At 34.2% G+C, this 22,442-nt stretch overlaps 1 protein-coding gene and 1 long non-coding RNA gene across 13 annotated transcripts in view; one reads left to right on the top strand and one right to left on the bottom strand.

Moving 5' to 3' along the window:
• Shld2 (shieldin complex subunit 2) overlaps positions 1-22,442 on the bottom strand; it is a 91,324-nt gene that overhangs the window by 34,601 nt on the left and 34,281 nt on the right. For 10 of the 11 annotated variants that reach the window (XR_007108826.1, XM_047553808.1, XM_047553807.1 and 7 more), the window contains 3 exons: positions 12,212-12,306; positions 10,314-11,849; positions 6,197-6,304 (listed from right to left, as the gene is read on the bottom strand). Coding sequence is in view for 10 of the 11 variants with exons in the window: in XM_047553808.1 (XP_047409764.1) it covers positions 6,197-6,304; positions 10,314-11,844 (1,639 nt within the window). In the remaining variant the exon portion in view is untranslated. Of the gene's footprint in view, positions 1-6,196; positions 6,305-10,313; positions 11,850-12,211; positions 12,307-18,480; positions 18,754-22,442 lie in introns of those variants that run through there. The other variant, XM_047553803.1, reaches the window with a different exon arrangement.
• Positions 1-22,442, top strand: part of LOC124985236 (uncharacterized) — a 47,149-nt gene that overhangs the window by 7,863 nt on the left and 16,844 nt on the right. Inside the window, exon 2 of one of the 2 annotated variants that reach the window (XR_007108827.1) lies at positions 792-886. The exons of the other annotated variant lie outside the window; for it this stretch is intronic. This is a non-coding gene — a long non-coding RNA (uncharacterized LOC124985236). The remainder of the gene's footprint in view (positions 1-791; positions 887-22,442) is intronic. 2 annotated transcript variants of the gene reach the window in all.

Here is a 22,442-nt window from a genome sequence, read left to right as displayed (position 1 = left end):
GTAGGTTTTACACATTACTTGTTAAACTATTCTGAAATGTCTTCTTTATTACTACTGTAAATGAGTTTTTCCCTACCATTATTTTGGCCATGTTTTAAACATACTGGTCTTTTCAACATTAATTTTGTTTCCTGCTCTATTACTGAATTCTTTCACTGAATTAATTTTTCTTTCATTCCCTTGAGTTTTCCAGTTCAGTTATCAGAGCATCTGTAAATAAGAGATATTTTGCATTCTTATTCACCCATTCAGATGCCTCTTCTTTCTAACTGCTCTGAATAATAATTCTAGTATAAGATAAACAGCTGCATAGTTAGTGGACATTTTTTTGTGGGTGTGTGCTGGGGATTGAAACCAGGGCCTAGCACTCTACCAACTGAGCTATATCCCCAGCCCTAACATCTAATGTTAGCAGAAGTTCGTCTAGTATGTATGTATGTATGTATATATGCATGTAGGTATTTGTACTGGAGACTGAACTTAAGGGCACTTTACCACTGAGGGATATATTCCCAATCCTTTTTATTTTTGATATAGGGTTTAACTAAATTGCTGAGGATCTCACTAAGTTGTTGAGGCTGGTCTCAAGCTTGCCCTCCTACTGCCTCAGCCTCCCAAATCACTGGGATTACAAGTATGTGCCACTACATCCAGCCCTCCGCATGTTTTCTTTAAAGATGACACTGGAATTAGAAATAATATATCTATTTTATTGATGTAGTATTAATTGTATAAAATGTTATAAAAATATTATAAAATGTTATATTGATATTTATTTTTTGATACTGAAGGAGAAAGTATCCTCCAATACCTATTTCCTGGAGTGTTTTCTTAAAATCACAAGTGAGTGTTGAATTTTGTCAAAGCCGTCTTCAATATCTATAAGGTAATCATATTATTTTTTCCTTACATTTATTAATATGGTATATGATATTGATGGATCTTCTCTTGTCTTGAACTGAACTCCCATTTTTCACTTGTTCATAGTGTATTACTTTTTAAATGTAGTGTTAGATTAGATTCTGTACACTAATATTTTACTTAGCTTTTCTGCTTTAATAATCATGTATAATACTGGTCTGCATTTTTCTTCATAATGTCTTCATGTGGTTTAGTTAACAATGTTATATTTACTTTATGAAAAGAATTAGGAAGTTTCCTTCTTCAATATTCTGGAATAATTTATAGAACACTGGAACTATCTGTTCTTTGTAGGTTTTATGGAATGTCCCTATGCAACCATCTAGGCCTTGTGCTTTTCTGTATGGTAATTCTTTAATAACATTCTCTATTTCTTCTACAAAAACTGGTATGCTTAAGTTTTCAATCTCTAATGGAGTCTTTTTTGGCAACCTATATTTCTCTAGAAATGTATATAGCTAGATTTTCCAATTTACTTGTATGAAGTTCTACAAAAGCATCTATTATTGGCTTTTAGTTGTTTCAATAATTATTTCTCCCTTGACATTTTGCATATTTGTGCTTTCTCTTTTCTTAATCATATGAGCTAGTTTGGTTTACCTGTTATTTTTAAAGTAGAATTCTAATTTGCTAATTACATTAATTGTTTATCAATTCTAATTCTCATTAATTCCTGCTTATATTCTTCCCATTTTATTTCTTATGGTTTCTCTGGATTACTTAGTTTTTCTTTGGCAAGTTTTCTGAGCTTGGAATTCAATTATTTTTATTCTTTCATTTTTACTGGTAAAAGTGTTTACCTTACAATATTTTCTCTGCTATCTGCTTTAAATGCATCTCATGGATTCCAATATCATGTTTTCTTGGTATTATTTTTTTTAAATGTTGTATTAGTTTGTATTACCCTATCATCCAGAATTTGCTTAAAGTTTTTTTTTAAATTTTTTTAGTTGTAGATGGATACAATGTCTTTATTTTATTTATTTACGTGATGCTGAGGATTGAACCTAGTGCCCCATGCATGCAAGGCAAGCACTCTACCACTGAGCCACAACCCCTGCCCTTAAAAAGTTTTAAAACGTACAAATAAACAATCTTTTTGTTTTATTAATAAGTTCTAGTTTTATAGCACTTGGATAGGCATTTTTGTTATATTTCTTTCAACACTTTTGTTACACTTTATGGAAGTCACTGGTATTTTCTTTGTGACCTAAGAGTATAGAATCAATTTTTCTGAATGTGTTGAGGACACAAAAGAACACGTATTATTAGTGTAGAATTTGATTTATATCTAAATGATCTAACCTTTGCACTGTGTTGTTTAGATTTTCTATCTCCTTCATTATATTTTGAATATTAGATCTGTCTTATGCTACCAAAGAAATACAAATTAATCCCATGATGAGATATTACTGCACAGTTATCCGAATAGCTAAGATAAAAATAGGATAACACCAATTACTAACTAGGATGTAGAGAAACTGGAAGATATACTACTGGCAAACATTTTATTTATTTATTTATTTTTTTATTTGCTTATGTAACTTATTTTTGAGATGAGACCTTGCTACGTTGCCCAGGCTAGCCTCCAACTAGCAATCTTCTTGCCTTGGTTTCCTGACGCTGGCCCTATAGGCACATACCACCACACCTGGCTTATTTATTAATTTACTTATTTATTTTTGTAATACTTAGATTGAACCCAGGGCCTTGCACATGTTAGGCAAGTGCTCTACCACTAAGCTACATCCTCTGCCCATGTTAAGAATTTTAAATGGAGCCAATCACGGTGGTGCACACCTGTAATCCCGCAGCTCAGGAGGCTGAGGCAGGAGAATCGAGAGTTAAAGACAGCCTCAGCAAAAAGCGAGATGCTAAGCAACTCAGTGAGACCCTGTCTCTAAGCAAAATACAAAATAGGGTTGGGGATGTGGCTCAGTGGTTGAGTGCCCCTGAGTTCAATCCCCAGTACCCTCCCCCCAAAAAAGAATTTTAAATGGTACAGCCACAATGGAGAAGAGTTTGTAGTTTCTTATAAAACTAAATATGCACTTGCAATACAACCCAACAACTGTACCCTTGGACATTTATGCCAGAGAAATAAAATTTTATGTTCACACAAAAACCTGTACTCAAATTTCATATCTGCTTTATTCTTAATATCCCACATTGGGAAACAACTCGAATGTTCTTCAGCGAAGAATGATTAAGCAAATGTTGATAGCTCCACATAGCGGATTGCTATTCAGCACTAAAAAAGAAGTAATTAGTGATACATCCAACAACGTGATATGGATCTCAGGGTATTGTATTGAGTGAGAAATGCCAATCTCAAAAGATTACATTTATGCAACATGATTCCATGTATACAACCTTCTAAAATGACAAAACTATTGAGATGGAGGACAAATTGGTGAGAACAGAGTTAAAAGGGGGAAGGTTATTTTTCCATAGAGACAGAATGTAGAAATTGACAGTGGGAAAATATAACAATGGTCCACTTTATGCTTTGAACATAGCCCTTGCTGCTCTGTCACTGAAACTAATTTTTAGAGTGGACGTGTTTCTTTCTCTTCCTCTCTCCCTGCTCCTCCCAAACCTGTTCCCCTCCCTAATCTCAGGGGAAATAGGATTACCTTTCTTCTCCATTTTAGGCAGATTTAGCTGTCCTTGAGTACACACCCACCACAGGAACAAAGTAATCCAGACTTTGGGGATGGTACTAGAAGATCTCAGAAATGACTATCTCCACAGAACACGTCAAATGTAGCCTTTGAATCACTTCTTTAAAAGCCCCCTGGTTCCTGCTGGTGGACAGAATCACAGCCTCTCGGACAGGAGTCCCCTGTGTTTTTCCTTTGCTAGAAAAGCAATAAACCTTTTTTCCTTTTACTAAAAAAAGGGGGGAGTTCCTTTGTGGAGAAGAAACCATTTGGTAACTTGGATTGTGGTGGTTTTGTTAACAACTTGTACAAAGACTCAAACTGCAAAGAAGTACACACACACGGATAAGTGTATGCCCAAACTGAATAAGGTCTGTAGTTTAGTTCAACAGTACTACACTGTTGATTTCCTGGTGTCCAGATTATACTAAAGTTATATGTCACCATGGAGAGAAGTTGGGTGAAGGGTTCATGGGATTTTCATGTATTATTTCTGAAGTCCCCTATGAGTCTATAATTTCACAGATAATGTTTTTAAAAGTATTTAAATGAAATAAATGAATATTATCTATATGCCAATAACTTTTAAATTTCTATCCTAATTTTGAACCTGTCCTCTGAGTCTTGGACTTTTTTTCCACTTCCTATATGATACTTCTACTTGGATGCTCCAAAGATACCTCTATTTTAAATGCCTGAAATAGAACACTTCATTGTACTTATATACCTGTATTTCAGTCTTTGTCACTTCATTGTACTTATATACCTGTATTTCAGTCTTTGTCACTATAAGCTACCCAGTGACTTAAACCAAAGGTCTAAAAGCAGTAAATTGCTTCTCTTCCCTCATCCCCAAAACCACACCATCTGCTTAACTCTCTTTACAAATGTATCTCCAATCTATCCATTTCTCTTTATCTCCACTGGCCTCACATAATTATCTCTCCACTACAACTATTGTGATAACTTTCTAACTCTGAGATTCTACTCCATGACCAACCCTTCCAACTACAACCATGACATTCTTCTGTATCTTAGTCCTTTGTCAGTTTCCTCCACAGACTCATTATCATTTGCAAATATTTTATTTATATATAGAATTCTCTTCTGTTTTAGTATGTCTTCCATAGAAGAATGTAAGCTACATGAAGGCAGGCACCATTGTACCCCTAATGTACAGTAAAACATAGTGCTTGAAACAATATCAACAAAAAATACATACATATTGAATAAAGAATTTATTTTATGAAAACATGTCAGTATTGATTATCTGCTGAAGAGCTCCAGGGATACAGTGAAACCTTACCTTTTCCCAGCACAGGTGTGAGTATTCTAATTGTAGAATTAACTGCTGAAATTCTAATCAGAATTCTATGCTCTACCCTCCATAACTTCCTATCATTCTAGTTAAACTCTGGTATATACAGTAGACTTTCCTAGCTATTTTTCTATTACACTACTATCTGATATATTTTGCTAACTTATTACCTCTGCTGACCTTGTTATTACAGGCAGTTTTAATACCTTGTATTTTTTATCTCAATCTTCACACCAACCTTAGTAGGTATGTATGTATTTTTACTTCTATTTCACAACTAAGAAGACAGGGATAGTGAAGTTAAATACCCTGGATAAAGAAAAAGACTTTGGAAGCATTAGAGTCAGGATTCAAATCCTGGTCTTTTGAACTCCAAAAACCTATCTGTTTACACTGTTTCTCTACTTTCTTTCCTTTTTTTTTTTTTTTTATTTCCTGGAAAAAAAAGATAGCTGCAATCTTCTTTATTCAACAGCTTATTTCAAAGAGGAGAAAACCATCATCAGAGAAGGAAGGCAGTTTTTCCTAGCAATGGAAGATTGGAAATAGGAATTCTAGTCACAGCTAACTACCTCAAGGATTCTTAATCAGGCACTCAGAAATTGCACAGAACTTCAGAAGTCTATGGAATGGCTCAGAATTATAAACAATTGTTTGTCTACCTACGCAAGACCATTTTTCTGCAGAAAGAGCCCACAGCTAGTCAAAGAGGTCTATGACTATCTAAATGATGAAAAACTACCACTGTACAGACTCTCTAAGAATAAGAAGACGAAACATGAACCACAATGCTTTTTAAAATAATTGTGATTTAAAATGTTCAAGTTCATTTTTTAAATTCTATTTTTATTCTAACAAAAATAACTGTTTAAAAACAACCAGTTTAACTCTAATCTTTCCTAGTATGTTTATACAGAAATGCTCCTCAACTTACTATGGAGCTATGTCTTGATAGTGCCATAAGCTAAAAACATTGTAAGTTGGAAATATATTAATAGTTAGCCTACCACATATCCCAGCTTATCAATACAACACACATTACAGCCTCTGTTGTTTCCCCTCCTGATCCCTTGGGGTTGACTGACAGCTACAGCTCATTGGTACTGCTGGGCTTCTCAAGAGAATATCATAGTGCACACACCAGCCAAGGATAAGATCAAAATTCAAAATTCAAAGTATGTGTGTATTGCTTTTGCACCATCACAAAGTTTAAAAAAAATCATAAGGTGAAACATAATTTGGGGACTGTCTATATGAAATACTAAGAAATTATTACATTTAAAATATGTCTTACATTCTTCTGGCTGGACAGATGAATAACTCCCGAGATTTAATAACTGACTGGTGAATGTTGATTGGAGTATTATCTCACCAATCCACTGATCATCATGAATAACAACATCTGAAGAGGAAAAAAAAAATTCTGATTATGCCATAAATTCCTTCACACTCTGGTTAATTAACCATAGCAAAATATCATGCAAAACTCCCACATGCCAGACAACTAAAGTTCAGATACATTAAAGGATCTGCCTCAAGGCAGAAAATAATAAAATAGCACATCTAAAATCTTATAGATATGACTGTACAGAAGTAAAAGAACCACTTGCTTCTGTACATTCAAATTATGTCAATATGGAAACTCACTGCTCTGCAGAGAAAGATTTAATGGTTTCCATTTAAATAAGGCAAATATTATAATGTATATTTCTGATAAATTAAAAAATAAATATTTTAGGATCTGGAAGCAAAGTAGTCGTTCAAAATCCAAGTATGTGTTTATTGCTTTTGCACCATCATAAAGTTTTAAAAAAATCCTAAGTAGTGCCTAGACATACAGTAATACTCAGTGTGCACTGGTCCCTTCTGTATTAAATATATCTGAATATAAGGCAGATTTTAAAGAACTTAATTATTTTTCCCTGAACGGTTTGGTAATTATCTTCTATGATATCAAAAGTGAAATATTTGGGAGGCAGAGAACATTTTTCATTGAGAAAAAAAGAGCAATATGATCTAGGATGGAGAGAGAGGAATCATTTAGTAGAAGTAAATATATCAACAGAAACAGTTCTAGTCAAAGCAAAAACTATAAGTCCTAAATAGAGAAAGAAAGAGGGATAACTACCACATAGGATATAATCCATGTACTAAGTGTTAGGAGCTTAAAATATTAACAATAGCAAAAGAATTTGGTAAATAAGAAAAACAAGGAGGCATAAATTACAAATCATTACTTCTAAATTTACATTCTAAACCCTGTCCTCAACTTCAAGCTCTTTTATCTACAACTGTCTTAAAGGATATTCCCATATGGATTTAGCAACTGGATTTTACATGCTCCCCAAACTCAGCATTATCCAAAACTGCTTTCCCTCCATATTACCCATTTCATTTGTGGGTTCTATGCTGCTAGTCAGGTAAACCAGTTTGAGGTTATCCTGCCTCTTTCTTCACAACCTTTGTCCCCCTACCTCCAACCAGCTGACTCTGCCACTGCCTTTACAATCCTGCTGCTTTACATCACACATTGCTCTCTTAATAGTTCCCAGTACCCCTTTTTCAATCCAAGCCCCACAATGCTAACAAGTGATTATCAAGCACATTAATGGGATCAAGTGACTTGCTTAAGGAACAATCAGAGAAGCCCCAGTGGCTAATCAGGAAGAGTTAGCAACGCTTCCAAGGCTTTTCATTGCACTGCTGATGTAGCTCAGTAAGAGTACTTGCCTAGCATGTAAGAATTCAAGTCCCACCACTGCAAAACAACAATAACAACAGAAGACTTTTCATGTTCTGACACTCAGATTGCCTACTCTTCAGCAAAAAGCAACAAATGAGAAATTTCCATAAGAGCCATCTGAAGACTAGGATTGCAAAACCTAATGTTAGATTAGTGGTGATAGAGGGGGTGGGGAGTTGTAGCCCAGCCCAGTCCTTGCCTCCTGGTTTCCATTTTGCCTGCTCATTGCTATGCCCTAGTTTCTAACTCCTCTTCTTTGGTCTGTTACTTAAAATTGTGATTTCCCCAGATTAAGCCATTCCTTTTCTTTTTTTAATTTTAATCAACAGTCTCCCATAGATAAGCCACATTTATAGCATTTCTTAGTTCTACTGTAATAAAAAAAAATCTATATACTAAAAGGGACGTGTTCTGGGACATGCTATAATATAAAATGTTTCAGTTTGGGGATGTATATCAACAGAGTATGAGTGTTCTGGGACATGCTATTATATAAAATGTTTCAGTTTGGAGATGTATATCAACAGAGAGTATGAGCTATCCAAGACAGAGATATAACAATATACTATTGGATGCTATTACCTAAAATGGAATGTCACTCATAAATGTCCATGCAAATATAATTCACAACTTAATTAGGACTATGGAAAAAGATTGATTTTTTTCTAAGTTTCCATCCATTCCACACAAAATAAAACTCACTCAGAAAACAGTAAACTAAATATATTTTTTCTAAGAATATAAAATAAAAAACTGGTATTTTTTAAAACTGTTCATAGATATAACCTAAATATCCTATAATAGAAAAATAGATTAGTAAAATCTAATAGTCACTTGATAGAATGTTACCTAGTCATTAACAACTATATAAAACACTAGGGGGGAATATAGAAATAACAAGGTCAAGTTTCCATCTACTAGGAAAAGGCCTCCAGGAAATTTCACAAAGTGAATGGCTATGGCAAAGGACCTTGATAAAATGACTATGATCCAGACTCCAGCCCTCTTCAGTCTGGGAAAGCTAATTTCATCAATATTCCAAAAGTAGATTTCAACTCTGTAACATAAGCTTACATTAAATAGGTTAATGAGACAAGAAATCAGAATACAATTTTTTCATTTACAATGAAGTATTAATAGCTAAAGAAAATGTCTTCAATCCCCTCACCTTGTGAACAGTTCTACTACGAAATCAAATCACAGGTAAAGGGGTATTCAGCACTGAGTTAGAATAGGAGTTACACGGACTCTCCAATAACAACACATAGTGATGTGGGACTACAGTAAGGTTGTTTGTTACAAACTTGTGTTTACCTCTTTATTAGATTATCCCTGATAATTCTGGAAGTACACCAGAATATATTAACTAAGTTTCTCATTCCCCCTACAAACCATTTGTAAAACTGCTACAAAATACACTAATGTTTTTCTAAGTTTCTAAGTATAACCTGTACCTACCTACCTCTTCCCTATCACATAGTTTCCTATGTATATTTAGTTATTAATTTTCTTCTGGCTCTCATATATTATGCATTAATTTTAAATCAACAAATAAAATGTAACAAAATGTTAGATTTCTTATGTTCGGTGAAAAAGGGTAAAAATTATATGTTCTTTATGATCAAAACTATATAGTAAGAGTATGCAACTCTGGCGTCTATGACTTTGCCTTTTCGTACATATGTGACATTGTGCAAGTTATTTTATATTTTGGGGCCTGCTTCAACAGAAAAATGATGATAACAAACATTTTCTTCCTCATATAGTTGTAATGAGATAAACACGTGACATCTAAAACAAAGTTTGATACACAGTAAGCTCCCAATAAATATATCAGTGGTGTGCGCACATGCACAAGTGTGCAACACACATTTTAAAGAGGATAAACAAAATAACTAGAAAGTAACACTTTAAAACTTTATAAGTAGTTATATGAAATTTATATAATACCAGTTTTTCTTTTTATTTCCTAATGTGATTAACATTTAATTTTAATAATAAAAATGCAGTAGAAATCTGTACCTGTTCCTTGAGTAAGAATATAAAGTGCAGAGCATTATAAGGGATAAAGTAGCAGAAATGCTATCCTTTCATCCTACTAGTACTAAAGAAAAGGATTGAAGAGGGTTAAAAATAAGACAGACATGATCAAAAAAACCATAAGAAAATTAAAAACATAGCCAAAATCATAGGAAAATGAAAAGGGGCCCAATGGTATGACTGAAACAGTTATATGGTAAATGAATAAGAGGTAGCAACCAGGGCCAGCTTCTTAAAGAAGATGAATAGAATGGCAATACAGAATTAAGGATAGGACAGAGGCCCAGAAATGGCAATGTACAGGATACTGGGCAGCATAAGCAGACCAATGCAATGCTACAAGAGGGCAATTAGGCTGGGTCCCTAGGAGGCAAAAGGCAAAGGAAGAATCTTCAAAGACTTAAAGTAGAACAAAACAAACACACAAAAACCATGGCTTTATAAAATAAGCCACCAAGGGGCTCAGTGGCTCAGTGGTGGAGTGATTGCCTGATGTGTGAGGCACTGGTTCAATTCTCAGCACCACACATAAACAAATGAATAAAATAAAGGTCCATCAACAACTAAAAACAATATTTAAAAAATATATAAGAAAAAATAAGCCACCACTAAACTCTGATGACCTCACCTGTGAGTAAAATTATATCTCCGAGAAATACTGTAAGTGCCCAAAATGCTGCGGTTCTCCAAAGAAAAACCTTCTTCTTAATTTCCGATTGATCAATTACTGTAATTGTTGCTAAGGGCACTTTAGAGCCAGAATTGGCTCCAGATTTTATGTTTATTTCTTTCACATGACATGGAGTTAGCACCAGAGCTAAACAATTATACTTCTGACTTTTAGAATCACAATTTTTTATTAATGATATTTTTTTAATACCCTTAAATTCAGACACATTTCTCTGGCCCATTGCTATGGTAGAATCTCTTGCATTAGAACCCAACTTCATTTTCTTAGACACTTTAAAGACTTTAGACAGAGCTTTAGAATGGCCTGGTTTATCTTCAGAGCTCCAACTTCTTTTAACAGCACTTTTCTGAAAGGTGTTTAGTTGGGAACACAGTATTCCTGAGCGACACAACTCAATACAAATCTCATTTGGTGGCAGTTTATCTTCAGAACTGAAAAGTTCTTGAGAGCCTATATTTTCTTCAACATCTTTTTCAGGGTTTATGTGAATACTCTTTTTTTCAGGACAAATAGGACTAAAAAGTTCTAAGGAATATGTTTCTTTAAGTCCACTTTCATGTCCTTCTGTAAAATCATCCTTAGACTGAATCAAATTATCTTCAGTTATTCTTAATTCCCCATGACTTGCCTTTGGTTTAGTCTCCATGTATACGATCCCTTTATTTATAGAATTCAGAGCTTTATCCTCCCTTTGAGCTAAAAAAGCAACCTGACTAGAGGTCATTATACTCAGAAATTCAGTGTCAGTAGATGTTTTAAGGTTTGAGACTTTCCTAACTGCTCCATCAGACCTTGGCTCATCCACTGCATTAGAGGAAAAGAATTCCAGACACTGGTTTTGCATGTCATGGTGTTCTGCTGGCTTGTACTTTGTTTCTATAGCTTCTAGATCTACATTAGTTTGTTCAGTACTATCAACCAAATCCAACACAACTGCACATTTATGATCTAACTGAAAGGAATTTGTTTGAAAGTTGTGACCACATATGTTTGACTCATTTCTAGGCTGTTCATCTGTAATTTTATTATTTTCACATTGAATCTTTTCATACTTTTCTTCTTCAGGTAAATGCTGAACTGCGCCCTTAAATCCATATATTTGCACATTAGAGTTGGTTACATCACTCAGCCCTGAGGGGTGAATCTTCTGGAATTTTATATTCCGTGTTTCTGAAGTCGAATATGTAAAGTCATCTTTCACCTGAACACATCTACTCACAGAGTTCACTAAACAACAACCACTTAGAACAGCTGAAGGGCTAGTAATAGCTTCTGAGGTTTGACAGTCTTTGAGATTGTTGGGCTCCTGGTTTTCATCCTTCAGATATAAAGAATGCTGATTGTACAAAAGCTGAATTTTTTTCCAGGGATTTGCAGTGGACATTAAGATTGGTCTCTGTGATACTGTCATTTTTAGTGGACCAGCTGGAGCACCCCAAAACATGTGAACTTGAGATCCTCCACTCATAATTTCTGGTAAAAATGAAAAACACCAAATTAATTTTTGATAGACTTTTATATATCAATATTAACTTAATAATGTATCAAAATAAAATATAATGTAAACTATGAATAATTAATAGATCATTTATTTCATATGCCATTTAATTATAAAATTCATATATACACCATAAACCATAAGAAAAATCAATTAGTCACAAAAAAACTTCACCTAAAGATTCTTTCAGATAAAGAAAATTAAGAATAAAACTAGCATCAAACAGGTAAAGAAATCTTTAGTATGTTCATTTCTTGTCTTAAAAACTTGCCTCATTTAAATAATAAGTTAGTGAAAGTTAGTTAGTGTAACTGTATTACAGTCACGTTTACATTACCTGTTTTCTTTACTCCATAGATTATCTCAATAAGTTTTGGGTCTTCTTCCTTCAACTGTGAACTCCATTATCAAAACCAAATCAGAAGGCTCAAACTGGAAGGCAGAGAATATAAAAAAGTAAAACTTTCTTCAAAATGTACAAGCAACATATTACCTTTTTCACTTCAATCTGTTAGCAAAATCAATAAAAAACTGGTTTTGTATTTTTTCACCTTTTCCATAATCAGATTGATTATAATTATTTTGTGACATTTAGATTAAAGAAAAACTCTATCATTTAAACTTTTAAACTGTGATAACTTGAAATAAGCAAATCTAAAGTACTTACTGAGATACACATAAAAGAATCATATCAATGTTTGCTTGTTTTGACAGACTTTAAATAAGCACTTATTAAATAGATCTATTCCTAGAATTCATTGAAAACATTTTTACAGTGTTGTATGGGCAGAAGACAGAAAAGATTATTGACATGAGGGAACTGTTGACCTGGTTAAAAAAAACTGGAGGGAAAACAGTGAACATAAACTTGTAGTTTCAAAATAATGTAATCAATACTAGAACCTATAAATAGGAAATGATAATGATCTACCAGGGAAGAGGGCTCCTACAGAAGGCGGATACAAGCATTTCAAACAAAAAACAGGATTTAAAAGGGCAAAATTATGAAAGACATGGTACGACTGACTTTGATTAGAGAATAGGGTCCACCGTAAAAACATAAGATGCATGAAATCATGAAAAGCCCATGTGGAAGTATATAGGAAATGAGGTCTAAGCCAAGAAATGCCAGCTATAATCCCCAGTCACACTTAATATCTCCAAGATTTGCTCACTGGCACCTCTTCCAAATCTGATCATAACTCATGATTTTCAATATCAGTATGGTTGGTCCTTCCTATACACTGGTCTTACCCTCATGATTCCTTGACCTCCTCTCCTCTGTTGACTTTATTTTCTCCCTTACCTCAGTCATCTACTTGTATAATCATACACAATAATACTTATTTTCTAATTTCAATATCGTTTTCAACTCTATACTTTCTATTTTCCAACTTTTTTCCCTCTATATGGACAACTTCAACAGTTCTTTGACCACATGGGATCTAAAATGAAAGCACTTATCTTACCATATATTTCACAGACTCTTTCTTCATTTGCATCCTTAATCATCTTAAATTCTAGGGTTTACTATTATCACTCCCTATCATGCTTTTCTAACTTTTCTGCTTTGATCTCCAAGGTACTTAATGCAGCTAAACACAAACACTGAATCATCACCTATGCTGGTCAGAAGTAACTAGAGAAAAAAAATACACAATCATCAGTTCCACCAACCCAGTTCTATGGGTCTTATTGGGTCTTATACACTCTGCCTACCCTTCTGTTACATGGACTAACTATCATGCTTCAATGAAGACCATCTCTTAAACACTTACTCACCATCTTGGTCCCACTTTCCTGCTCAGGCTCTAATAATTTTCCCCTGCTACCCTCTGTCATGGATTTTTCTATGTACTAAAGTAACTCCATTAACATGCTGTTAGTTTTTCCCATGCTGTTATTCAGCATCTCCTGTCCTTCTCCACTTATTACACCACGTTTTCTACTTCTATATACAGTCATGAAAGAATCACCTATATTCCCTCTGCTCCTGTTTATTCTTAAACCCAGTGCACTAAGTTTTTGTCCAAATCTCTACACAGAAACAATAGCTTATTTCAAGGTCTCCACTGACTTCCACATTGCCATCTATCAATTCTCTATTTTTAGTTTAATTGGCCTATCAGCAGCACTCACTCCTTCTTTTCATTTGACTTTAAGGATATCATATCCCCTTGAATTTTGACCTACCTCAAACTCTTACCAATTGCTCTTTCTCAATCTCCTTTGCCAGCTGCTTTTCAGATCCTCAATTTCTTATGCAAGGTCCCAGTATTTGAATCTTTCTCAGAGCTCACTACCTACATGATTTCATTCAGTCTTAGGGCTTTAAATAGCTTCTACAAGCTAATAATCACATATGTATCTATTGAAACCTCTCCTCTGAACTCCTGACTCCTTATTCAATTTTCTACTTACTCCTCACCACCACAAGACATCTAACAGGCATCCATACATTAAAAAAAAGTAACGTACCCATAATCCCAGCAGCTCAGGAGGCTGAGGCATGAAGATCATGAGTTCTAAGACAACCTCAGGAAAAGCAAGGTACTAAGCAACTCAGTGAGACCCTGTCTCTAAATAAAACACGAAATAGGGTTCAGTGGCCGAATGCCCCTGAATTCACTCCCCCAGTACCCTGCCCCTGCAAAAAAAAAAAAAAACGGTAATGTCTGAGGTATAGTCTGAGACTATATCCTTTAAAAAGTTTCCATATAAAATGGACCTGGGCTGGCTGGCATCTGTGAATTTAAATATCAGGTTTCCAGTCATTCCTTCATAAGAATATTTACGTAAACAATGCAATCAATCCTGAACACTTGCTTTCTTTCTGGAAATTGGGCATTTTTGTATTGCTAGACAGAGAATGGCTATGTGACTAGGTCTCCTTTAAAGAAATAATTTCAGGTCTAGGACAGGAAATTACAAGATAAACCTGAAATATACTGTACCAGAAGCCCTGCCCCCGCAAAAGAACTATAAAAGACTACTAGGGTTATTAAAAGAGAAATCAAAATTAACTTGAAGAAGTTCCCACTGAGCATCAACAAGACAAATAGTGTAATGAATTAGATCATATTAAACGAGCTTATATCCATGAGAAAATAAAGATAACTACAGCAAACTCTCTCAATGGTCATCTTTAGAAAATCATAAGGGACTTTTTTAAAGCAGATAAATAAGATCAAATTGCCCAGGACAGTCTTGAACTTGCAATCCTCCTGCCTCAGCCTCCCAAGGAGCTATAATTACAGGAATGAGCCACCATACCCAGCTAGAAATCTTTAGAGATATACTGCTAGAAACCAAAAAAGGAATTATATATTTTCATCATTTTGCAACTCCTAGTGAATTAATGGATCTTTTAGGCAATGATCATTAATGGCTACTAACCTCAGAAAAATAGATGTTGCAAGAAAGAGTGGAGGAAACCTACAGATTGAGGCCAATTACAATGTATGGACCTTATTTAGATTCTGACTTGAACAAACAAATGTGAAAATATTATAAAACAATTGGAAAAACTGAAACATTGATTAACATTTGATAAATGAAAGGACTACTGTCATTTTATAGTGGAATAAGGCTCTTATGGCTATGTTTAAAAGCGTTATGTGCTGAAGATAGATATAGATATATATATATATGAGTGTTTTCAGATAGAACAGTATTCTATCTCAGATTTCTTCATAACAACACGGAGAGGGGAGGAGCGGAGCGTATATACAAAACAACACTGGCCATGTGTCAATAACTGATGAGACGAGGGTGATGAAACACATCACAGTTCACTGCCCTGATCTATTTTTGTACATGTTTGAAATACCCTATGATATAAGTCTGTTTTCAAGAAACCACCATTTCACATCCACAGAACTGAATAAAATTTTGAATAGTCTGACAATACCCAAGATTGGAGAACTTTTATACTGGAAGGGTAAATTGGCCTAATACTTTGAAGAACAATTTGGCAAAATACAGTAAAACTGAGGGCACACATACCATTCAACAGAACAACTGTACTTCCAAGTTTCTGCTCTGGCAAATTCTTACCCACATACACATAAGAAAACATGTAAAAGAGTGATCATGGGAGACCATAAGCAATAAATTAAAAATAACCTAAAACTCCATGAAGAGGAGAATGGATAAAGTATACAATATTCAGAGATATACTACATGGCAGCAAAAATAAATGAAGAAGAGCTACATGTTAACACAGATCCATTTTACAAAAAGAATTTTAAATAAAAATGCAATTTTAAGCCAGGTTCAGTGGTGCACACCTGTAATCCCAATAATTCAGGAGGCTGAGATAGGAGGATTGGAAGTTCAAAGTCAGTCTCAGTTAAGCACCTTCGTGAGACCCTGTCTCAAAATAAAAAATAAAAATGATTGGGGATGTAGCTAAGTAGTTAACACCCCTGGGTTAATTCCATAGTACTAAAAAAATGTAATTTTAAGAATACAATATACAGGGGGAGAGGGGAGGAGAGAAGAATGAAGGAACTTTGGATGGTGTAGAAGAAAATGGGGTGAGAGGAAGTGGGAGACGGAAACAGTAGAATGAAACAGACAGTATTACCCTGTGTATATATATGATTACATGAATAGTGTGAATCTACATTGTGTACAACTATAGAAATGAAAAGTTGTACCCCATTTGTGTACAATGAATCAAAAATGCAGTCTGTAAAATTTTTTTTAAATTTAATTTAAAAAAAAAAGAATACAATATACAGATAGATGCAGGGGCATATGCCTGGAATCCCAGCTATTCAGGAGGCTGAAGCAGATTGCAAGTTTGAGGTCAGCCTCAGTAATTTAACCAAAATAAAAAAATAAAAGGGGCTGGAAATGTAACTTAGTGGTAAAGCAACCCTGGGTTCAATATCCAGTACTAAAGAATAATAATAAAAATAAAAATAAATAAAGGGTTGGGGTGTAGCTTGGTGCTACAGGGTCCTTGGGTTCATTCCCCAGTGAGTGTGTGTGTGTGTGTGTTTGTGTGTGTGTATGATATCAATACATTGAGTTTTAAAACAAGGATTGTGGTTACCTTTAGGATAGAATAAAAGGGATGTATAAAAGGTACACAGAATGCCTTAACTATACTGATCACATTTTATTTTTTTAACTGTGTATGTTTACATAAGTATTCTTTATATTGTTCAGAAATACTTAATATTATTTTTAAATCCTATAAAAAAACACTAAGAAGAAAGTTTATATGATTTTTAAAGATTTTTATTTTTAAAAGTTTTACTGTGATGAATAATTAATGCATATTATTTTCATATCAATTTTTTGATAAGTTGGGCTTTTCTTTCACAATCTTTCAACAGAATATAATGTTCCAACAATTTCATAATAATGGTCCTATAGCTAGCATTTCAGTATGAGTTGAGAACAATGGTAGCCGCTATTAAGGTACTAGCAACTAAAATAAATGTACTACAATTTTCAGTTTATAATAGTGAATTATTGCTAAGGAGACAAAAATTACAGTATAATTTAGGTGTCAAGTTTTGACACACTGAAAATCAAAGAACTAAGCATCACTATAATTATCACATATTCCACCCTAATTTAATCCTCATAGAAAAAATTAATTTGCATAAGGAATAACTGGAATATAAGATCTAATTTTTTTTTACTATTATATGCCATGATTAGATTTGCCACTAGGAGGCTCCAAATAGCACAGCAAAATCCTTCAAAAAATATATAGAAACCAAGAATATATTATCCAGATATATTGGTGGGAATACTTTGATATATGCAAATCAAGTTCATAAAGATGCCAATGATAAGGAACTCTCCACTTTAGAATTTTTAGTTTCTTCTCCAATGGTTTCTTCCTTTTAGTTTCAATATTTTTAAATAAAAAAAAAATCTATCTTGTTTCTTGTTCTCACTTCTTCTCATTTATTTTTCAAGCCACTTAATTTGACTTCTATTCCAATAATTTTGACATAATACTTGGAAACCAATGGTCTTCTAATAGTCAAATAGAAAGGTCAGTTTTCAAACCTTTTCTTACTGCCCTATGAAACTGTTTATCAGTTATTCTTTCCTCAAATATCCTGCATTTTTACTCCCATGAGACCACCAAATTAGAATTATTTTGTGCTTTAAAAGAAAAACTTATTGGTTTATCTGTTCAATCATTCACATAAAACTCAACGCTATTTGTCAGGCATTATGCTGGGTATCAGAAACGCACCAAATCAAGGAGCTTTAAAGTGACAATTATAAAAGCAGTGATATCAGCTACTACAGAATTAAAAGCAAGGAAGTCCTCAGAATAGAGCAGCCTGGGACAGCACGACCGACACATAACTGTCCATTATCTGCATTTTGCAGTTCTTATGACTATGGTTAATGACAAAATTCTGTTACTTAATTTGCTAAATCATTATCAACATTATTAAATCTTCAGAAAAAAGTACGCTACAGCCCAGGAGTCATTCCTAGTCCCCATCCCAACCCAGGGCCCTGGAAAGCTACTCAAATTTGATCACCCAAGGGATAGGCCTATTGTTGGTAACCTCCAGGACATTTAAAGAGTATATGAAACTTACTGCTTCTGTCCTCACTTACCAGTATCTCCGAAATGCCAGACTTTCATTTCCTATCTCTATTAAGACAATAGTGAGGTCCAAACTGCCAACTACTCATAATACTTCACCACATCAACTGTAAATTCTTTTTTTCCTTTGTTTCTAGATCACTGCTCTTTTCTAACTAGTTCTTTCACTGTTTTAATTTTTCTTTCTCTACTTCTTCCTGGAGCCATCTCTTCATTTCACATATTTCTGGAGAACTTTATCCAATCCTACCAAATATTCAACTGTGCCTTACCAATCTATATTCATATCTCTCTCTCTCTCTCTCTCTCTCTCTCTCTCTCTCCCCTCTCTCCTCTCTCCTCTCTCCTTTCCTTCCCTCCCCCCCCTTCCCTCTGCTCCCCTCCTCTTCTCTTTTCTCTCTCCCTCCCTCCACCCCCAGGTCTATATTTCTAGCATCACCACATCTGACAGGATCATAGAAAAACCAAAGGCAAGATTCAAACCTGTGTACTTGCCTTTTCCTGTAGGGAAAGATGGTAGAGCACATAGTGGTAAAAACAAAGTGGTCTTGAGAGTTCAGAGAAATCACCCAAAGCAAATGATGTTTGAGGTGAATAAAAATTCTATAAAGCACATTATTTAAATATAATAATTGCTTTGGTGTACCTTCACTTATTTGTCTGAATAAATACCCCTACAAATGTGGGATTCCCACTCTTCCAAAAATTAACTATGAAGTCCCATTTAAAAATGTGTACTTTTAAAATCTATTTATAGCAAAGGCTGCTGCTACTAAAATACTACAATGAATAGGAGTTATGAGTGTGTAAGTAAGGGGATGGAGAATGATGAGGGCAGGGGAAACAACATTTATCATAGCAAAATTAAATATAAGAGTTAAGTCATACATAACCAATGAGTTTCAAAGATTCTAGGATTCATTTTAGGTGTATGCAGAGGGTTAAAGCTCATTAAGATACCAGATGAAACTTGAAAGTACTTATCCATTACCACAGTTAATAATTACACAATTTCTCAATCTGCAGAGGCCACTTCAGTTGGAAAGACCAATACAACCATAATTCTTTATCTTTAGAGTGGTCAGAGTCTGATGAATGGGTCAAAGATTCATAAAACAGGATGAACTGTATCAGCAGGTTTTGTCTTTGTAGAGCAGGGCAACCAAAAAATGCTTTTTACAAAATGCATGGCATTAAAAGAGAGTGCTTTTTCCATCTTATAACCAACTCCAAAACTTCACTATTAAATGGATTGTAACTACTATGAACACTTTTTGTGTCTATTTTACCAAAATACCAACAACTGTAAGATTATTCAATAGTAACAACTAACAAAATGAAGAAGCAATAGCACTGGATAATTAAAAACATGATTTTGAAACAACATAGACGTGAGTTCAAATTCCTACTCTGCAACTCACCAGAACTGTAAACTACAAAGCACAGAAGTCAGGTGATCATTACATGAAATTCATTATACTATTCTTTATATATCCATAATAATAAATCAAATTTTTCTGTCCAATGAAAATTCAGTTTGTTAATTGAAAAATAACATCAATTGCTTCATGAGAGTGCTATAAGAAGATGGCATACAATAATTACTCAATAAATACTAGCTTTTTATAGCCTTATTCCTAGGAAACTCTATACATACATACTTGGTAACAAATCCACTGGATTTCCTTCTTGTGTTCGTTCTTTTTTTTTTTTTTTTTTTTGGGTACTAGGGATCGAACCCAGGGCCTTGTGCTTACAAGGCAAGCACTCTACCGACTGAGCTATCTCCCCAGCTTGTGTTCGTTTTTAATGTGCAATTTTACGCAGTGGTAATGATAAAATTGAAATAATTTTGTACTTTGCTTCAACCCATTCATGCCTACCCTTCTATGTCAATTTATAATCTTCCTAATAATTTTTAATGCTAGTTTGGTATCTTAAGGATGATCTAATTCGGCTAACCATTATTTCTAATTCATTAACTTGTTCCTAACTCATCATTATGATAATGCTGCAATAAACTATTTAGTACATTTAGTATCACTTTTCAATTATTTTCTTTTGATAAACTCCTAGGTATAGAATTACTAGATATGTACATTTTATGACTATTAATATTTATTATATTATTGTTTACTAAAGAACTGGATGGTTTATAATGCCACCAACAATACCAGGCGGGGTGGGGGGGTGCCAGGGATTGAACTCAGAGGCACTCAACCTCTGAGCCACATCCCCAGCCCTATTTTGTGTTTTATTTAGAGACAGGGTCTCACTGAGTTGCTTGCCACCTTCCTTTGCTGGCTTTGAACTTGCGATCCTCCTGCTTCAGCCTCCCGAGCTGCTGGGATTACATGAGTGCACCACTGCACCCAGCTCACTGTTAGTATCTTAAAAAGTAATTTTGTGAAGCCAGGCATGGTGGCACACACCTGTAATCCCAGCCACTCAGCAAGCTAAGGCAGGAAGGTCAAAAGTTCAAGGTCAGCCTCAGCAATTTAGTGAGAGCCTCCGCAACTTAGTAAGACCCTGTCTCAAAATAAAAAATAAAAAGGACTGAGTATGTAGCTTACTGGTAAAATGATCCTGGATTCAATCCCCAGTACCAGAAAAAAAAAGTAAATTTGCTAGTAAGAATATAGAGGTACTTCACTATTATTTTATTTGCATTTCCCTAGTTATCTGCAAAACTAAAAAGAGTGAATTTTAAATTACACTTGGATTAATATCTTTAATATATGAGGAATACACAAGCATGTGTACACAGAGACACACAAAGCAACAAAAATAGGTTAGGGAGATAGCAAGTATTGGGGACACTGAAGACACCTGTCCTCTTTGTAAACCAAAAGTTTTATAAATTAATAAGAAAACATTTTCTACCTATCAAACTAGCAAAGGTTCATTAAAGAGTACAGGGTACAGGGCAATGGTTTATACTGGTAGGAGTTTAAACTAGTAAAACATTTCTGGAGGGCAATATGGCAATGTATGTCAAAGGTCTTAAAATTCTGCATCCCTTTTGGCCTCACAATTATACTTCTAGGAATTTAACTTAAGGAAACATATTATAAACATTCTCATAGATTCAGCTACAGGATTTTCATCACTGTTTTTTATGATGTTAAGAAAATACACATAGGTTGAGGTCTGGTTATATAAACTATGGCGGATCCAAACAAAGGCAAACTATACAGCCATCTAAATAATGAAGAATATACACTGGCATACAAAAACTTGTTCTCAGTACAGTGAAAGGTAAAAAAAGGAAACTGTAGAAAATTAGATACAGAAAGATTTCATTTTACACATATGTATTTTAAAAACATCAACATCCACTTTACTACTGTTTACCTTGAGGTTAAAATATTTATGTGTTCTCTCTGATGACTGACATAGTAGTGGTAAAAATAAATAAATAATTCTTGCCAGACATGGTGGCACACAACTATAATCCCAGTCACTCAGGAGGCTGAGGCAGGAGGACTGCCAGGTTGAGGCCAGCCTTAGCAATTTAGCAAGACCCTGTTTCAAAATAAAAAATTTAAAAAGGGTAGGGAATGTAGCTTAGTGGTAAAATGTCCCTGGTTTCATACCGTAGGACCAAAAACAAAAACAAAAAGAGGAAGAAAGAGTTCTTTTATTATTTAACCTCATTTAACCTCCAATTTTTTATCTTAATTCATTTGTACTAACAAATAACACTGAGTACTAGTAAATCATACACTAATACATTTATGCTGACTTCTCTTAAGAATTACTAATAGTTATTAGATACCAGTATCTGATTTTCCAAGTTTTATATTACTTGTGAAAGGTTATAAGATACCCATATATGTTATTTGTACTTCAAAAACAAAAGTCATTGAATTTAAAGCTTTTACTTATTCCTGAGTAAAAGTTAACTGCTACAAAAACAAACCTCTGAGCAGATCAAGATTTAAGATTTCTTAAATCTTCTTTCCTGATTTCC

This window comes from Sciurus carolinensis, chromosome 5 (assembly GCF_902686445.1).
Source record: "Sciurus carolinensis chromosome 5, mSciCar1.2, whole genome shotgun sequence".
NCBI lineage: Eukaryota > Metazoa > Chordata > Mammalia > Rodentia > Sciuridae > Sciurus > Sciurus carolinensis.
This window is presented reverse-complemented; position numbering and strand designations above follow the sequence as displayed.